Raw genomic sequence first — 17996 nt, 5'->3', positions numbered from 1 at the left:
GCACAAACCTTAAAATATCAGAAAGAAGGCTTGGATGACACAAATTCAGTCTGAAGACGAAAAAGCAAACACTAAAAAAAATTCTACATACTGACACACACACACCCCCACGTATATGCAGACACACCCAGTACACAAACACACGCATATGCTGGGAATCTGTCAATAAAAACCACCCTGTAGACAAAACAGTAGAAAAGCAGATTGCTGGGGGGGGGGGGGGGGAAAGGACAACACTAATGGTTTAAACATACCAACCACATCAACTTACAACAAAAATACGTCAACTGAAGTACACAAAAGAATACTTGGGGTGACTGTGTGAAGAAACAGGCAGGCAGTCCCACCATTAAATGAAAGACAAACTCAACCTACCCCCAGGAGGAAGGGTTCCTGCCTCCAGGCCATGAAGCCCAGCGTAGCCAGTTGCGTTCCATCAGTCTTGGGGGTAGGAGTGAGGGTGGGAGTGAAAAGGACAGAGAGACACAGGAGACCTGGGGGAAGAACTAAGAACTGTTGATATCAAAAGTGAGCCCAGATGGAGTGCTCTGTGCTGTGGCCCCGAGAAACCAGACGGAGGAATGACCTTGGTCTCCTTTTTCCTGAGTTACTGGAACTCTGCTACATCACGGGAGTGAGGAGTTTGGGGTTGTGGACAAGAGAAAAGAAGAGGGAGGTGGTGGGCATTAGGGGGTTCAGAGCCTGCCACTGGAGGGCCTTAAGCATTAAGCTGCTGAGTGAGCCCCAGGCGAGGGGAAGAGGCCGTGCTCTCCGAGGGGTCAAGGGTTTGGAGGCCGGGTTGGTGGTTCTAAGAATAAAGGAATAACAGATCCCTTCCTTTGACAATCCATCAATTGAAGTCAGGCTGTTGGCCTGAAACTCGGCTCAACTGCCTGGGAGCTAGGGTTATACCACCACCACAAAAACTGCGAAAAAAAGACGGAAAATTATATTGTGCTACGTTTCTTATTAATAACCTTGTACTTTACAATGGCTCACAGTTTAAGGTTTGTATACTTGCAATGTAGTATTTTCTCTCTACATTTGTTTCACATTTTCTTCCTTACTTAATATAATATAAATAATTTGGTTAATAGATTTAACCTGCACATTTCAGCCACATTAATATATATAAGAATCTGTTAATGGCATAAATAATTATTTAAATAAAATAAATCTGATATGTTACATAATACTGATAAAAAATTACCATTGCTAATAATTTCGTAAGCCACCTTGACTTCTGGTCTAAGTAATACTGATGAGTGGCTACGAAACTGTCTTTGATGATTTGTATTTACTTTTGCTACTACAGAAAAAAATTAATTATAATCAACCTTACCTCTGATAATGGTTTCAAAGTGGAGCTTTTGCCTCCATGTATGGAAACAGAAAGTTTTATCTTGTCAGGTATGGTCTGCAAAAAAGAAAACTCAACTCTGAGCTTCAGTGGTGGTCCAGCATAAGCCACCTAGCTCAACAGGCGGCTATCAAATGTTAACTGCCGAAATGACTGAGTAAAATAGCCCATCTAAGTTTTTTTATATAAAACCTATTCTACTTTAAAACTCAGGTAAAAAAAATATGCAACAAATGGTTGCAGTTTCTGAATTCTTAATTTAGACCTGTGAGCCCCCATCCCTTTAGAAATCTGCAAGGTTTCGATTTCCTAGACACCCGAAATCAAGTCCAGTGCTTCCAGGCAAGGTTCATTCCAAACAGACAATATAAATGGACACTCAGTGGTGTGCAGTGTCTGTCATAATTCAGGTAATAACATTATCATGCCTTTTCTCTGCTGTTAAGTACAAAAACAGCATCTTTTACATTATCATAGAAAAGCATTTAGGTTGTATTTTTATTTATCACTTTACACTGGTAGTCTCTGGTAGGTGTACTCCATAGAAACCAAAGAATTTTGTACACTATTTCTTTGTACAATAAAAGATAAAGTGTGCATTAGGTACGCTTGTACATGACAATATTGTACATTATTTACATTTCTGATATCACCATGAAATTCTGTATTTTCTATATACAACATTGAAAATTCTTCAGAAACATTTGGACTATTTCTTATAATCACAATTCTAGTATTATAGAAAAAGAGTTTCTCAGTAATCTCTTGACCACTTATCACTCTCATCATTCAGGATTCCGATTGGTTTTCCAGCATTCACTATCCTTCCTGATCAAAAAAATATTGTATCACGGTATCATCTTTTAGCACCCTGTGGTGGTATCTATCTGCCACAGTATAAATATTGACATAACAGTGGCTATATCAATACTTATATACAGATACATCTGTGCATATTCCTTTAAGAAACACTGCGTGTTGGTGGAGTAGTCCCTGTTATCTGGAGATCTTCCTCCTCTTGGGTTTGGGAGGTCTCATTTGTCTGTCTCCCTGTGGGATTTGGTGAACCTGGAAATAAAGAGGTAGGGGTGAAAAAACAACAACAGAGATTGAAATCATAAACACTATATGATTTGTGATGAAGAAACAGGGTAGGGAACAGACTCTGGCTTTCATTTTCAATCCCTGCTATCCTATCCTGAGGCATTTAAAATATTTATCCAGACCCCAGGTCTCAGTGTGCCCACAATCACCACAGAGGATGAGGACTCTTGGAAACTGATAAGCAGAGCAACTCTGTGGACTTCCCATCCAGTGGACTACAGAGGAGGAACTGGAAAAACTGTGAGACATGGGAGGTGCAATTTCTACCCCTGCCATACATTTAAGAAGACCTTTCCCACCGGAGATCTCGGGGTCACTAATTTCACTAGCTTCTGGAAAAGTGGCTAAATCTATACTAAACACACCTTCTTCTTTACTTCATCACCTTACATATTTTTTAACTGCTAAGAAGGGTCAAAGATTATAAACACACACACACAGCTCAGCCCAAGAAGGTTTGTTTATGAGAAGGATCAGGATGAAAAACAGAATAGCACCACCACCTGTTGGCAAATCTAAGCTTGTGTAGTCTGGGAAGAGGAATTCATACAGCTCGTCTTCGTATACCAGCATGGAAACTAGCAGCATTTAGGTCTGTGTATCAGACTGAACAGAGGTGGAGCAGTAGCAGAACTCGATTCCCAGGTATCAGACAGCAGGTGTGGTTTTGAGAGTCAGAGGACAGGTGGTGATCAGGTGCTCCGCGTTGTATCGTGACTGTTGTGGTACCGATGGGAGGGGGCAGGGTCAGGACCCAGGAAAGGCAGGATGGGCCCAGGGCACCAGGGCAGGGGTGTAGCAAATGCTTAACAACCAGCTCTCTGTGGAGGGACACAAGCCCCTTGTAGCACATGCCAATTTCTGTGGTATAAGTATTTCCACCACAGCCAGTTTCAAGCTACAGAACTCCAAGTTAAGAAGAGATGTGCACAATCAGCTCTCGAGATCCACTGCAAGTTGGCTTAATTGTATGTTTTAAAGATAATGTCTAGGTAACAGCAAAGTCCATTTGCTATTCAGAGTCAAATACAGAAACCTTTAAAAAATGTATTTTAAAAATAACACCTATGAATTTTTCAAACTGCCTCATCCTCCTAGCCCCTCCATATACATTCCTTAAAACCACTAGTCTCTGATAAAGAGCCAACTGAAACCTTTTTAAAATTGAGGAAAGAAGCCTTTATTCAGGTCTGCAAATTAGCAACCTGTGGACTAAATGTGGCCTGGAAAGGTATTCCATTTAGCCATATTTTAAAAAACAGTTGTCAACACTAAAATAATGAGAAATTTTACTTCTAGACTTTCAGCATCTTATGAAAAATGGGAAGATCTTTCAACACTGGCACGAATGCCCACACGGCTCAGGTCTGCTGGAGCAGGAAGCTCCTCCTGGAGACAGCACACTCCCAGGATGCCATGGTCCCCATCACTCCTGACTGCCTGCTGGCCACAAAGACCGAGTGTCCTGAGGCAGAAACTAGAGAGATGCTTGCCCAACCCATTTCTCTTCCTGAGCAGGCACCGTGCAGAAGACAACGACTAGTCCCCTTGAGTTAAGGAGGCCACATGATTGGGTCGGGCCAGGGGAGAGTCAGCAGAAGTGATGAGCTTCCCAGCCTGGCCCATAAAGCCTATTCCGGCAGTCCTCTGTGTGCACACTCTTCTCTCACCTGCTGAGCTGGATGCAAAGGATATACTGGAGCACTCTGAGGCCCTAGGGAGTGGTGGTCACTAGATAGAGAAGGAACCTGGGCCCTTGAATGGCTGTGTGGGGCAAGCCTTTCTCCAACCAGAATCAGACCCAAGTTAGAAGTAGCCTTTACCGCGCTGAGCCTCTGAGACTGAGAGTTGGTGCGCAGCCTGCCTTGACCAGTGCGTCTGAGCTGGCATTTCTCAATCCACTCAAATTGCTATTTCCTCACACCTGACTCATTTTACTTATTGATATCGTTTGCCTGGCCCTAGAAGTCGCTTGAGTTTATAATCCCTGCTCCAGACTTTTCCTATAATTCTCTCAGGAGATTTAACCTCTCTGGGCCTCAATTCGCTCATCTTTGAAATGATGGTTTGGATCACAAAAATCTCTAAAGCCCATACCAGTTCCAACATTCTATGAATCCAGAACTTACCTCTGTCATTCAATAGCCACTGGATGGCTTGTTAGGATTCAACCTTGTTAACACAGTGTTAAGTAAAAGGAAAAGAAATTACCTTTCATTGCTGAATAGCTTTCAATAATTCACATTTTTTAAGAGACTACCAAAATTGTATTTTGAGCGTTTACATTAGCCAATATGTAATTTAGAGAATAATAATTGAAGTTCTCAGATTCAACACTATTCCACGCCCCATTCGATACAAATGTAAAGAAAATGTCAGCTCTACTTCTTTAAAACCAGAGGTTACAGTGTTTAATAATTTAACAACAGAATTTTGTGCCAAATGCTTTTTTTAAGGTAATGGTAGAAAGGAAATGAGAGATTTATACACTCTTGATCTTGACCTTGTGTTCAATTTCCCTTTTAGTTCTCTGGACAGAGTGAAATTTACATTACTGAATATTTAGGTGACAATAATGACCACTGCTATTCCGAGAGTCACATGCAGAAAGCTGTGATTTAAACTTCAATATTTGCTGCTCACATTTTAAAAGAATGTTAATGTAGGGGGAAAAAGTTACTTATCTCAGAAAAAATACAGAGTTAATACTACTAGGTTATTTTTTTCTTAAGTTATTTTTAATCTTTCCTGGTATCAGTCTTTTTTGGAGCCTAGTAATTCAGTATTGCTCCGTGAGCTGCTCGACAATATTTAAGAGACTTTACCAAAAAGTATAATACAATTTATTTTCAAAGAAACACAGTATAATGGAAAAATAAATTAACTTACAGTCCCAGACATTTTGTCCAGTTCACTCATGGCCTCATGAATAGCAGCTTCTAAATGGTTATTTAGCTTTCCACTTCTGGAATTAATGAAGACAACACACCACATTAATAAATTGAAGAAACAAAATCTCAATTTAATTCCCTAATCAGGAAACAGAAGTACCAATTCCATGAGAGAAAGTCAATTTATATTCACATTTGCACAATTCAGATGACAAAACACTGGGATTCTCACAACTGAATACTAATGGTAAAGTCACATAACTACAGAAAAATGTAAACCCGTAACTGGGGAAAATGGATTCTTTCCCCTTCCATACACTTCTTCCACAGTCATGCTTTTGCAGGAAAGCTGGGTCTTGGGTCTCTTTTCTTGCAGATGCTGCTTGTCCTTCTCAATTCCAGCCGGCCCTGCACTGCCTTTTGTTCTGGCTTGTTTCTCTCTCAGGCAGCCAGGCTGTGTGGCCAGAGGAAGGGTGGAGGGGCTGAACTGCAGGCTCTGGCCACTAGGGAGCGCCCTCTGCCCTCTCTGGAGCTCCAGGCTTCAGGAGCTGAGGGAGTGAAGGCTGAAGTCTTGAGATGCTTTCATTCTAGGTGGGAAACAGCTTAACTCGCTACACCCGAGGCTCAGCCAGTTTCCCCAAAACCAAAATGACGTAACAATTTGAGCCGATAAAGAATGACAGTCTAGGAATGTCCATCCCTCGTCTGGCCTTTTCTGTGCACTCAGCGTACATTACCCGTACCGCTACACACATGGACCATCTGCCATCATTGAGAATTACACCTAGGAAGACACTGAACTAATTACTAAAATCAGGCAAATCCACACTCTCCATCTCTGTATTTAAGTCCATTCTAACAAACTAATTTTTCCTCCTTTATGCATATGAATAATTACTCCATTATTCTGAGTACAAAGGTGATTCGTTTCATTTATCTTGTCATGACAATTACCAGAAAAGCTGCAGAGGTAAACCTTTCCCAAACAGGCTGTTAGCATGGCTTTTCAAGAGTTAAGTCCTATCCCAGCATCTACACGGAAATTGGAAATTTGCAGTTGTGGAAGAATCTGGCTCGCAGTCCCATTTAGATTGGCTCACGTCGTGTTTAAAAACATTTGAACTTTAGTGGAATGCTTTCAGATGAGGCCTTTTGGTTTACCACAGCCCTCCCCAGGTTTCCCCCCTCATACACCAGGACTGGACAATTCATACATTTACTTTCTGTGTACAATCTGAGTGGTATACTGCTAGGTACATCGTGGATTCTCCACATTTACTAAAAAAAATATTTGTCTAAAGCTAACATAACAGCTCTATATTTTGGGAAACATACGTGCACTTAAGTCAGTTTAACGGAAAGGAAAAATACATTGGTTTTAACTAAATTAAAAGGGCGATGCAGCACCAGTTGCTTCCCACCACCTTTTGTTGGCCTGTAAACCAGCCTCTAGCTGTTATGTTCTTCCCACTTACTTTTAGAAATATAAACAATGCAAAAAAGTACATAGAATAAATTAGCAACCTCTACCAAACCCACTTCTGAGAAAAAACTGTTAATAAATTACATACTTCCTTTATTCTTTTTTAATTAAAAATTAAGCTGAAGTTCGCATTTGTTATTAATTCCTAGTCTCATTCTCCCCCACTCTCCTCCCCAAAGGCAAGCTGTGTTGTGTATGCTTTTAGTATGTTTTTATATTTTATATGGTATATCCATGAACAGTTCCTAGTATTGTCTTCTATGTGTTTTTTATATATATACACACAAAAGGTGTCCTGATAGACTGACCATTCTGTAACTTATCTCTTTCCATTTTACTGCTATTTTTGAGCACTGTCCAAGTTGATATAATCTATTTACATACTATCTTTTATTTATCTACTCATTCTAGTTTTAAGGGGCTCTGGGATTCTTGCGGAGTCGGTCTGAGTTATTTTCCCAATGAGGAGTTAAGCATGATATTGGGTGACTGGATAGGAATCCAGTCCCAGGACTCTGCTGAACTGGGGTTGGGCTGGGACCCCTTTTGTGAGCTGTTTGGCAAAGATCTTGACAGTATCACACACTGCCTAGTTGCCTGACAATATTACACCTTGTGTAATGTGCTATATAGATTTATCCTTACTATTTCTTTTGTATTTGTATAAAATATTTTTATTTGTATGAAAGTATAAACATAAGTTTTAAAAGATATTTTTATTACAATATCTTATGGGTTTAAAATTGACTATGTAAAAGTTCTAAATGTCTAAAAAAATGTAAAATGTTTCAGCGAAAAATCATCAGAGAATCTTGGCTCTCTCACCTTTACCTTAATAACAAAAATTTTTTAAAAATAGCTAGTATGTATTGAAAATCTTACATGTGCCAAGAATTATGTTAAATCTTTATATACATTATTTCATTTAATCCTTATAATAATCCAATGAAGTAGGCATAACAATGGTTTGTATGCAATACTTCATGACTTTTCAGGGAGAACTGGTGAAACCAATTATAATTTTATAATGAAGAAGATGGATATCTAACTACAAATAGTTTTCAAAAGTAATGAATAGAGTCATAAAATTTTTCCCTGCCTATGAAAAATTGCAATAATATCACCATTAAAGTATAAAAATAATTCAACATTATTGTTCAATGAATAAATAACATTTTAGGAGTTTGTGATTTCATTCTTCAACAAGATATTTAAAATGTTTATAAACACCTTGTGCTAATTTAAGATAATTAGTATAATGTTTTTCCTTTAACAAACTTAAGGCGTTATTAGAGGGGGAAATGACTACTTTTGGAAGAGAGAATCAATACAGAGACGTGGGGCATGAAGTTACATGAATACATCATGAGAATCAGGAGGTAAAGAGAGATGCTCCCAGATGGCAAGTCTGCATACCAGTTTTTACCCCAGCTCGTCAAGTCAGGAGAGAACGAGCTTAGAAGAGGAAGAAAAAGCTCCGTGAGTTCATGAAATGAGTAATCAGTCAGAATTCAGTCTTCCAGTCCAGAGAGCGTCCTTGTGGAGTCTCTTCTATTTTTTCTTCCCCATGGACATTAAATAATAAACATTTTTACTAATGGACACTCTAAAACCTACTTGATTAAGCAATAGACATTCATATAATCACATTTCTAGTTATTAATGGAGATAATTGCCACTTCCCATCTTCAGTGCCTATATTGTCACACATTATCCTTATCTTCATTAATTAAAAAAACAGGTACACATCTGTGAACGTGTATGAGAAATAAGAGGGAAATGAGAAATTGCATACTGCTCTATACCATTAATTCAGAATTTAAGCAACTCACTTCGTGTAGGACAGAACAAATTGGGGTGAGAACTAAATGTCAAAAATCTTAGATTCTAAAACCTAATCCGTAGAGAAAGTATGCAGATTTAAGAAAATATAACACCTGAGAGATCAAGGTGGTGGAGTAGGAGGACACTGAGCTTACCTTCCCCCACAAATACATCCGAAATACAACTACATGTAGAGCAACTCTCGCTGAAAATGACCTGAAGGCTGGCAGAATGACTCTCCTAAAACCAAGGCTATAAAGAAAGATCCACATGGAGTCTTGCAGGAAGAGAAGAAGAGCTATCTGGCCAGGACCTGCACCCCTAGTCGGGAACTCAGAAGAGGGGAGATGTCACAGACTTCTAGATCCTCCTTGGAGAGTAAAGGGTTCAAGCCATATATTAGGTACCCCAGCCCTGGCATCTGACACACTGGAAGATTAGCTCCCTTCGCTGGTTCGAAAACAAGAGGGGCTTATTGGAAGGCTGTAAAAAACCAAGACTCTGCTCTTGAAGAGTGCACACACAGACTTGTTTACCACCCCCAGTCACAGACAGGAGGCAGCAGATTAGAAACAGCCCAGGGCTCTGGCTGGCTTGCCAGGATCACACCAGCACACTCCCCAGCCTGCACTGGGCTCCTGCTCCAGCTTCTCTTGCTCTGGCACTGCTCTCCACTAGGGTGGAGGCTGCCATTGCCAATGAGAGTGCACACGCTTAGAAGGGATGGAGCCCACACAGACCTTGGCCCTGACTCTGATCAGAGAAGAGGCAGCCATTGGCAAAACCTGCTCAGTTGTGTGGCACCAACCCCTCAAGCCCTGGCCCAATCTCTAGCTAAGGTATGCACATCAGGGAAAGAAATGAAACCAACACAGAAGTGCAGCCCCAAACCCTCAGGACCCAGCCATAACCCCAACCAAAGCAGAGACTACCATCACACCTGGGAGAAATTCAGCTCCCTCAGGGCTCCTGTTTCAGCTCCTCAGGCTTCAACCTCACCCTTTATAGGGCAGTAACTAATCATTGACCAAAGAAAAATCCCTAGCTTGCACTTGGTTCTGGCTCTGGTGCCTTCAGCTCCAGTCTTCCTCCCAGGTGGTAGCTGCCAACACACCCTGGGGGAAGGTACAGCCAGTGCTCACTTCAGATCCTGCTCCCCCACCAAAGCCACTGGCTACATGCAGACTACAAAGGTATGCTCCCACACACAGACACACCTTCAAGACCAGGACAGGTAACTGTTTCACCTAATTTCACAGAGATTGAATAAGTTAAACAAAATGAGAAAACAGAGAAATACGTTTCAAGAACAAGGAAGAAAAAATTCTGAAAAAACCCCCAAAGAAACAGGGATAAATAATTTACCTGATAGAGAGTTCAAAGTAATAATAATAAAAATGCAAATTGAACTTGGAAAAAGAATAGATGAACACAGTGAGAATTTTAACAAATAACTATAAAATATAAAAAAGAACCAGGCAGTGCTGGAGAATACAATAACTGAAATGAAAGATATACTAGAAGGAATTAACAGCAGACTAGGTGATACAGAAGAATGCATAAGTGATCTGGAAGATAAAATAATGGAAATCACCCAATCAGAACAGCAAAAGGAAAAACCAATTTTTAAAAATTGATAGCTTAAGAGACCTCTGGAACAACATCAAGCATACTAACATCTGCATTATAGGGGTTTCAGAAGGAGAAGAAAGAGAGAAAGGGGTAGAAAATATATTTGAGGAAAATATGGCTGAAAACTTCCTGAACCTGAAGAAGGAAGCAGACTTCCAGCTACAGGAAGCACAGAGTCCCAAATAAGATGAACCCAAACAGATCCACACCAAGACATAACTAAAATGGCAAAAATTAAAGACAAAGAGAGATTTCTAAAGGCAACAAGAGAAAAATGCAGAGTCATATACAAGGGAACCCCCATAAGGCTATCAGCTGACTTTTCTGCAGAAACTTTGCAGGCCAGAAGGGAGTGGCATGATACATTCAAAGTGCTGAAAGGGGAAAACCTGAATCTTAGGATGCTCCACCCAGCAAGGTTATCATTTAGAATTGAAGGAGAAATAAAAAACTTCTCAGAAAGGCAAAAATTAAAAGAGTTCATCAATACTAAACCAACCCTAAAGAAATGTTATACTGTCTTCTCTAAAGAGAAAAGAAAAGGCTGTAACAAGAAGTAAATATCTATAGGAAAGGAAAAAATCTCATTAGTAAAGGCAAATACATAGTAAAGGCTAAGGATTAATCATTTAAATAAACTATTATGAAGATTAAAAGACAAAAATTTGTAAAATCATGTATAACTACAATACTCAGTAAAGGGATAAACATGAAGATGTAAAAACATGATAATCAAAAACACAACGTATGGAGGAAGGGAGTAAAACATGTAGATCTTTTAGAATGTGTTTGAACTGAAAGGACTACCTATTTCCAACAAACAGATATAGTTATAGGTCAACAGATATGAACCCCATGGTAGTCACAAATCAAAAACCTACAATAAGTACCCAAAAACAAGAGGAAAAGGAACACAAACATACCACTAAAGAAAACCATCTAATTACAGGAAAGAAATTAAAGGAAGAAGAAAAGAACAGGAAAGAACTACAGAAACAACTAGAAAACAAGTACTACAAAGGGCAATAAGTACATATCTATCAATAATTACTTTTTTAAAAAATTTAGTGGGGTGGGTATATCTCAGTGGTAGAGCACATGCTCAGCATGCATGAAGTCCTGAGTTCAATCCCCAGTACCTCCATTAAAATATAATAATTACTTTAAATATCAGTGGACTAAATGCTCCAGTCAAAAGACATAGGGTGGCTGATTGGATAAAAAGACAAGACCCATCTATATTCTGCCGATCACAATGGTATAAGACTAGAAATCAATTACAGGAAGAAAAATGCTAAAAGCACAAACACATGGAGCCTAGACCACATGCTACTAAAAAAATCAATGGTAAATTAAGAAATCAAGGAATCAAGAGGGGAATCAAAAAATACCTTGAGACATATGAAAATGGAAACACAACTTTCCAAAATCTATGGGAGGCAGCAAAAACAGTTCTGAGGTAAGCTTACAGTGATACAGGCTTACCTCAGGAAACAAGAAAAAATCTCAAATAAACATCTTAACCTTCCACCTAAAGGAATTAGAAGAAGAACAAACCCTAAAGTCAGCAGAAGCAGATTGAAAAAGGATCATACAGCATGATCAAGTGAGATTTATTCCAGGGATGCAAGGATAGTTCAATTTTCACAAATCAGTCAATATGATACATCACATCAACAAAACGAAAGATGGGGAAAAAAGCACAATTATCTCAATAGATGCAGAAAAAGCACTTGACAAAACTCATCATCCATTCATGATAAAAATTCTCATTAAAATGAGTACAGAAGTAATATATCTCAACATAATAAGGGCCATTTATGACAAAGCCACAGCTAACATCATACTCAGCAGTGAAGAGCTGATTTTCCGATGAAATCATTAAGAAGACAAGGATGCCAATTCTTGCCGCTTCTATTTAACATAGTACTGGAAGTCCTAGCCACAGCATTCAGACAAGGAAAATGAAACAGTAACAGACTCCTAGACACAGAGAGTAATTACCAGTAGGGAGAGGGTGGGGTAAGGAGCAAGATAGGAGACAAGGATTAAGATGTACAAACTACTAGGTATAAAATAAATAAGATACAAGGATATATTATATAGCAGAAGAAATAGAGCTAATATTTTATAATAACTTTAAATGGATTTTAATCTATAAAAATATTGAATCACTATGTTGTACGCCTAAAAGTAATATAATATTATAAATCAATAATATTTCAATTAAAAATGAAGAAAATTTAATACACTAAATATCATTTCTCGGTTTTAAAGTAAAAGTGTGATTTATCTTATCATTTTATCACTCTCAAGCTTCATAAAAATCAGGTTACTGAATATATTTATATGTACATATAGAGAGAAGATTTGATACTCACTTAAATGAAAATCATATCTAAAAGGTATGTAACTTTTTCTTTAATGATGCTGTTTCCTCTTTTAAGTACAAAATGACCCTGAGTAATTCTTTAATAAATATGTTAATATTTCTTTTGTGATTAGGCTGTAATAAGCATATCACTTTAAATACATTAATTTTGTACAGCTTGATTGTAGGATATTGAGGGTTGAAATGACTACATAAAATGCTCTAAACATCTACTACGGTGATAGAATGTTTCAACTAGCAAAAATATGTGACAATTTTGTTTGTTTCACCTATATCTTTACAATAAAATTACTGTTTATTAAATACCATGTGCCAAGTACTTCGTTAAAGTTCTCTTTATATTATCTATATTATAAAAGTTCTAAGAAGTAGGTATCAATATGCCTATTTGAGAAATGAAGAATTTAGGCTCAGAGAGGTTAAACAACATATCCAAGGGTACACACAGATATGTAGTGATGGAAACAGGATTTGAACTCAGGTCAAAAACCAGCTTTTTAATTGCCTTGTTACAAATGCCACCTTCTTTTCTTAGTCTTTCTTTCTCCTTTCCCCCTTAATTCTACAAAAGTAGTCAAATCTCTAATATCTCAAAAATTCTTCCAGTTATTCCTCAGGCACTTTGCACATTAAGGGTAGAAAGAAGAGTAAATAATATGTATCAACTCTCTCTATGCCCTTCTTATTCACTCTTGAACCCATGTCCACTTTGTTTTTACACCTCTACTGGAAACTCTACATTTTTGTTTTATATTCTACCAGAAACTGTTTTCAAGATATTACCAATGGCCTCCAAATTGCCCGGTCCAATGGAGATGTTTTAGATCTGTCTTACTGGACCTCTGTTGATCATTCCATCATCCCAGAAATTCTTCGTCTCTGGCTTTTGACACTCTACTTCCCTACCCCTGATTCTCCTCCTCCTTTCTGATCATTAGTCCCATCTCCTTCAACATCTGTAGTAAATGTTCAAATGTCCCAGCGTTCAATCCTTAGCCCACTGTTCAAATTAGTCAAAGTATCTCTGTGCGACTGCAGTCATTTTTACATAATCAAATACCACTTCTTCCCAGTTACAGACTTGTGCCTGTGGGATCACAGGTACCTCACATTACACTCAACTCTCCTGTATTCTCCATTTCAGCATTCCCACTACCTACCAAGTCACCCAAGCTAAACCCCTGAGAATTGTCCTTGATTGCTTGCTCTTCGTCACATTCCAACCAATCACGGTGATGTTCTGTCAGTTTTACCTACTAAATATTTCCTGTCTGCACTCATTCTCCATTCTCATTGCTCCCCTCCTGGTTTGAGTCCTCATCCTCCCTTGTCTTCTGCCTCCTAAATGGATGTGCCTGTCTCCAATTTTGTTCCCCTAAAATTTATCCTCCCTACAGCCATAGCTAAAGTGAAAATTCAACCCCCTGCCCTCTTCAGGCACTTCCAATAAGATAAAGGGACTTATGAGGCCTTCCTAGGCCCTTCAAGATCTGTCTCCTGCTTACACCTTTGGCTGCACTTCTTACAATTTCCTGTCCGACACTTTAAAGTCCTCCAAATCCAACTGCTGATCTCATCTAAAGGCTAGTCCACCCCACATCATCTTGACCCTTGTTTCCTTTGTCTGGCTAATACCTATGTAATGTGTAAGGCTTGGCTCGGTATCATCTCCTCTACAAAATCTTCCTTGACCCGAGTTTAATGCCACTTTTCTATGACCCCAAAATACACTATACATATTCCTGTCATTACAGCTTTAACATTTTAATTATTTGTTTCTAGAACTGCCTCCTTCAGTAAACAGTGAAGTCCAGGGATTACAGCATTGTGCCTGACTGGCATAGATTTTTGCTATGTTAGTTTCCTTGAATTGGGGAATAAACAGATGATTAAATAAGTAAATAAATAAATGACTGGGTTCAACATATCATTCATCACTTATGTGATCTTCAACAATTATTTAAGCTATTTGTGTCTGAGTGTCCTCATCTATAAATGGGTTCAGTAATTCTGGTCCATCTTTGGGAGGATAAAATAACGGATTTTAAATCGTACATGCAATATGTAAAGTATTCTATTAGGTATTTACAAGGCAAGTCAATCTACTTAGACAACGGTACAATAAATAAAGCTGCTTTGCTTAATATTTTTGTCTTTTACCTCTCCAATCCGTACTCTAAGTTCATGGTTCCATGAGAATTCCTTTAGATAATGCCACTTGGACCCATATAAAATCACCACCAATAGTAAATTGGCTTTGATGAAAAAATATTTAAATTGCTGTTTGTTACTCATTACCTTTCAGAATTTGCTTAATAGCAAACTGATGAGGAAAATATAGTTCACTTCAAGGCAGTATATCCAAATATTTGGAGGAATATTTCATTTTTGTGTTATCAACAGTTTTGGATATATCGCACATAATCCAGCTAAGTGGCATATCTCATTGGAGGAAAGATTTTAGGAATCTTTTATGTCAAATAAACATGTAGTATTGAATATTCTACAAATAGCAAATAGCCCATTGCAATTTTGTGATGTAGGTAATTTCTCTCCTTTCATCTGGACCTTGTATTAATTTTACAGGCTTTATCCTACTACTAAGCTCTGCGTTGTGTCACTTCAGTCAGAGTAGAGGGGACTTGCCTCACTGTGTTTCTTGTCAGATCTATAGTGAATCTGGTGCTTCGGCCCTCACCAAAATTGTGCCAACTTGCTACTTTCCAAAGGAGTCCTGAACAAAGGGACACAGGAGTTTTCCCCTCACAGCTGGCATCTTTTTATGAGACATTCTAGTATAGTGAAGAGAGTCTCCTCAAGATTGTTCAGGTCTAAAATTTTACCTCTGGCAAGAATCACTGAAGACATCACTAAGATAAAGAATGCCCTTTAATAGATATTATCATCATTATATAAATCCTTACACAAGATACACTACTAGCCATTACGATCTCATAATTCTCACATGTTTGGTAATATGAAAATTATAGTAACTGAATAGATACATTATTTTTATATATATATATTTTAAATAACTTTCCATGTACATATATAGAAGCATATTTATAGTTCTCTACTCTAAAATAATAGTTATGATATATAAAACTACATTGTATTATAGTAGAAATTGTGTTTCAAACATTATCTACTTGTCCATACTACATTTACTCAGAATAAAAAGATCTAAAAAAACTTGAAGAATATTAATGTCCCAAAGTTCAACTTCTTGCTATCATTCCAAAGAAGGCCCTGCTCCAAGAAAAAAAAATTATTTACCATCACTTTGACTAACAGTTAATCTGCCAAAATTATTCCCATGTGTACAACTTGGAGGTACTTCCCCTTTGTAATGTATTTGAATTACAAAGGGCTAGACTCTTGCTACATTTTCAGAGACTATTTAATTGCTGCATGTTGAGAATATTAATCATATTTTCTTTCCCACTAAATGAGACGGATGCAGACAGAGGGCGTAAGGAAAGAGCTGATGAGGAGGGAAATCCCACACACAGTATAAACTGTTCAGAAAATATTTTCTGTAATAGCTAATTCATCTATAATGGTCCTCTGGGATGATACAATTAAACTGTACTTAGGCAGGACCCATGATGGACAAAATCAATGAGATTTCCATTGTCCCTTTGAAGACAAATCAGTAAATTATACCCTTGAAAAATAAAATGGAGAAAAAAGAAATAATGCTTACTTTCTGTTCCTTTTCCGGGCTCGGCTGTAGGCTTCTAAACCTTCTGTTAGTGTCTTCAGCTTCTCGGGCTCCACCTGAGTGAAGGCATGAAGACCAAACCACATTACCAGACCTGCAATTGTTAACACTGTTTTTAGTTTTCTGCTGCACAAGCAGGTGCTGCACTGGGGGAAAGGAGGCTTAAATTTCACTGCCCTGTCAAATGTTTTGTCCTTGCTTGAGCAGAGGTTGACTCCAAGGCTCCAGGCTGCAACACCAACGGAAATGAAAAACTGTCGGGCTTTCAAGTTGTCAACATTTTGAAAATCATGTTTTTAAGAATAAAATTTGGAATTTAAATAACCAATTCACAAAATCACATTAAGTCAGAGATGCTGGTTGGCTTTCTCCACTGCCTGATACTCAGCAAACGCAAATCTGTATTCCATCAGGGATGGACAAGAGCAGTGGTTAGTGGAGGGGGTGGGGTTTGGAGCCAGCAGATGGAAGTCTGAATCCGAACTCCTCACTTTCTAGCATGAATAGAACGCTTCAATTTCCTGAGCCTCAGTTTCCTCCTCTTTAAAATGAGGACAATAGTACCTACCTTCCTGCTAGGATTGCTGTGAGAATTAAAATGCACAAGTCATGTTGAACACTTAGCCAAGCACAGATCAGCTAGTGTTACCTAGTATGTATCAGGCTCTGCAGAGGCCAGAAAATGAGAGGGGCCGGCGGGCCATGCAGAGTCCTTAATGATGGGGGAGGAGAGTGTTGCTGCACCTGATGGGCACACCCTCTCCCCCGTCCTGCTTTAACACCCTGTGATGCCTGCTACCCCATCACAGTGCACCACCAAGTGGTGGCTGGAGGCTTTGTGGGGGAGGGGAGGTACAGTCTTTGCTACCTGCCCCCAGTAATCTCTATCATGTTTCTTAAAGCCATTTCTTCTAAGAAAAACAATTAATAAATAGTAAAATCTGTACATAATTTGTGAATAAAAACACATTTACAAAAACACTGCTACTTTTATTGATCTTAAAAAAAAAACACAATCTAAGTAGAAACAGTACTGCTTGCTGTATAAATACAGCTTCAAAATCCCCCATCTCTTAACCCAATTTCCCCCCACCCCTACACTACTTTTATATAAAAATTCAGAGGTTGCCAAAATGCCTAATGGGTAAGAAAATATACACTAATATGTAAGGAAATTAGTAACTTTCTCTTTAACTCTTCCTGACTCATAAGCATCATTTATAAATAATTTTTCTTTGACCCTTTCAAATCTAGTACACAGTAATGATTAACAAAGGGTTTCTATTATGAAGTCCGAAAGCAAGCATTTCTAATTATTCAATGAGAAAAAACAGTCAAATAATAGAAACACTTTCCTTTTTATGATTTTTATATTTTGTCTTAAAGGATCCAAATATATACAGAAGTTCACTGGGGATACCCAATCTGTTGTATGCCAGAGACAAGAGACAACTTTGTTCCAATAACACTTCCACAGGAGTGATGAAGTGTCTTATTGGGATGACTAGAAAAGCTTAAGTAAAATAAATATATCCAAGTGTTGTTTTAAAAAAAAGTTCCTGGATACATTTTCACATTTCGTGTTA

General features: G+C 38.3%; 1 protein-coding gene across 9 annotated transcripts in view; it reads right to left on the bottom strand.

Annotated features, from left to right (window-relative positions):
- Positions 1-1834: 1834 nt before the first annotated feature.
- Positions 1835-17996, bottom strand: part of MBD5 (methyl-CpG binding domain protein 5) — a 336548-nt gene continuing 320386 nt past the window's right edge. For 8 of the 9 annotated variants that reach the window (XM_072960931.1, XM_072960932.1, XM_015244842.3 and 5 more), the window contains 3 exons: positions 16393-16466; positions 5354-5429; positions 1835-2428 (listed from right to left, as the gene is read on the bottom strand). In XM_072960931.1, coding sequence (XP_072817032.1) covers positions 2357-2428; positions 5354-5429; positions 16393-16466 — 222 coding nt within the window. In that variant the 3' untranslated portion in view covers positions 1835-2356. Of the gene's footprint in view, positions 2429-5353; positions 5430-16392; positions 16505-17996 lie in introns of those variants that run through there. The other variant, XM_072960936.1, reaches the window with a different exon arrangement.

Source organism: Vicugna pacos, chromosome 5 (assembly GCF_048564905.1).
Source record: "Vicugna pacos chromosome 5, VicPac4, whole genome shotgun sequence".
NCBI lineage: Eukaryota > Metazoa > Chordata > Mammalia > Artiodactyla > Camelidae > Vicugna > Vicugna pacos.
This window is presented reverse-complemented; position numbering and strand designations above follow the sequence as displayed.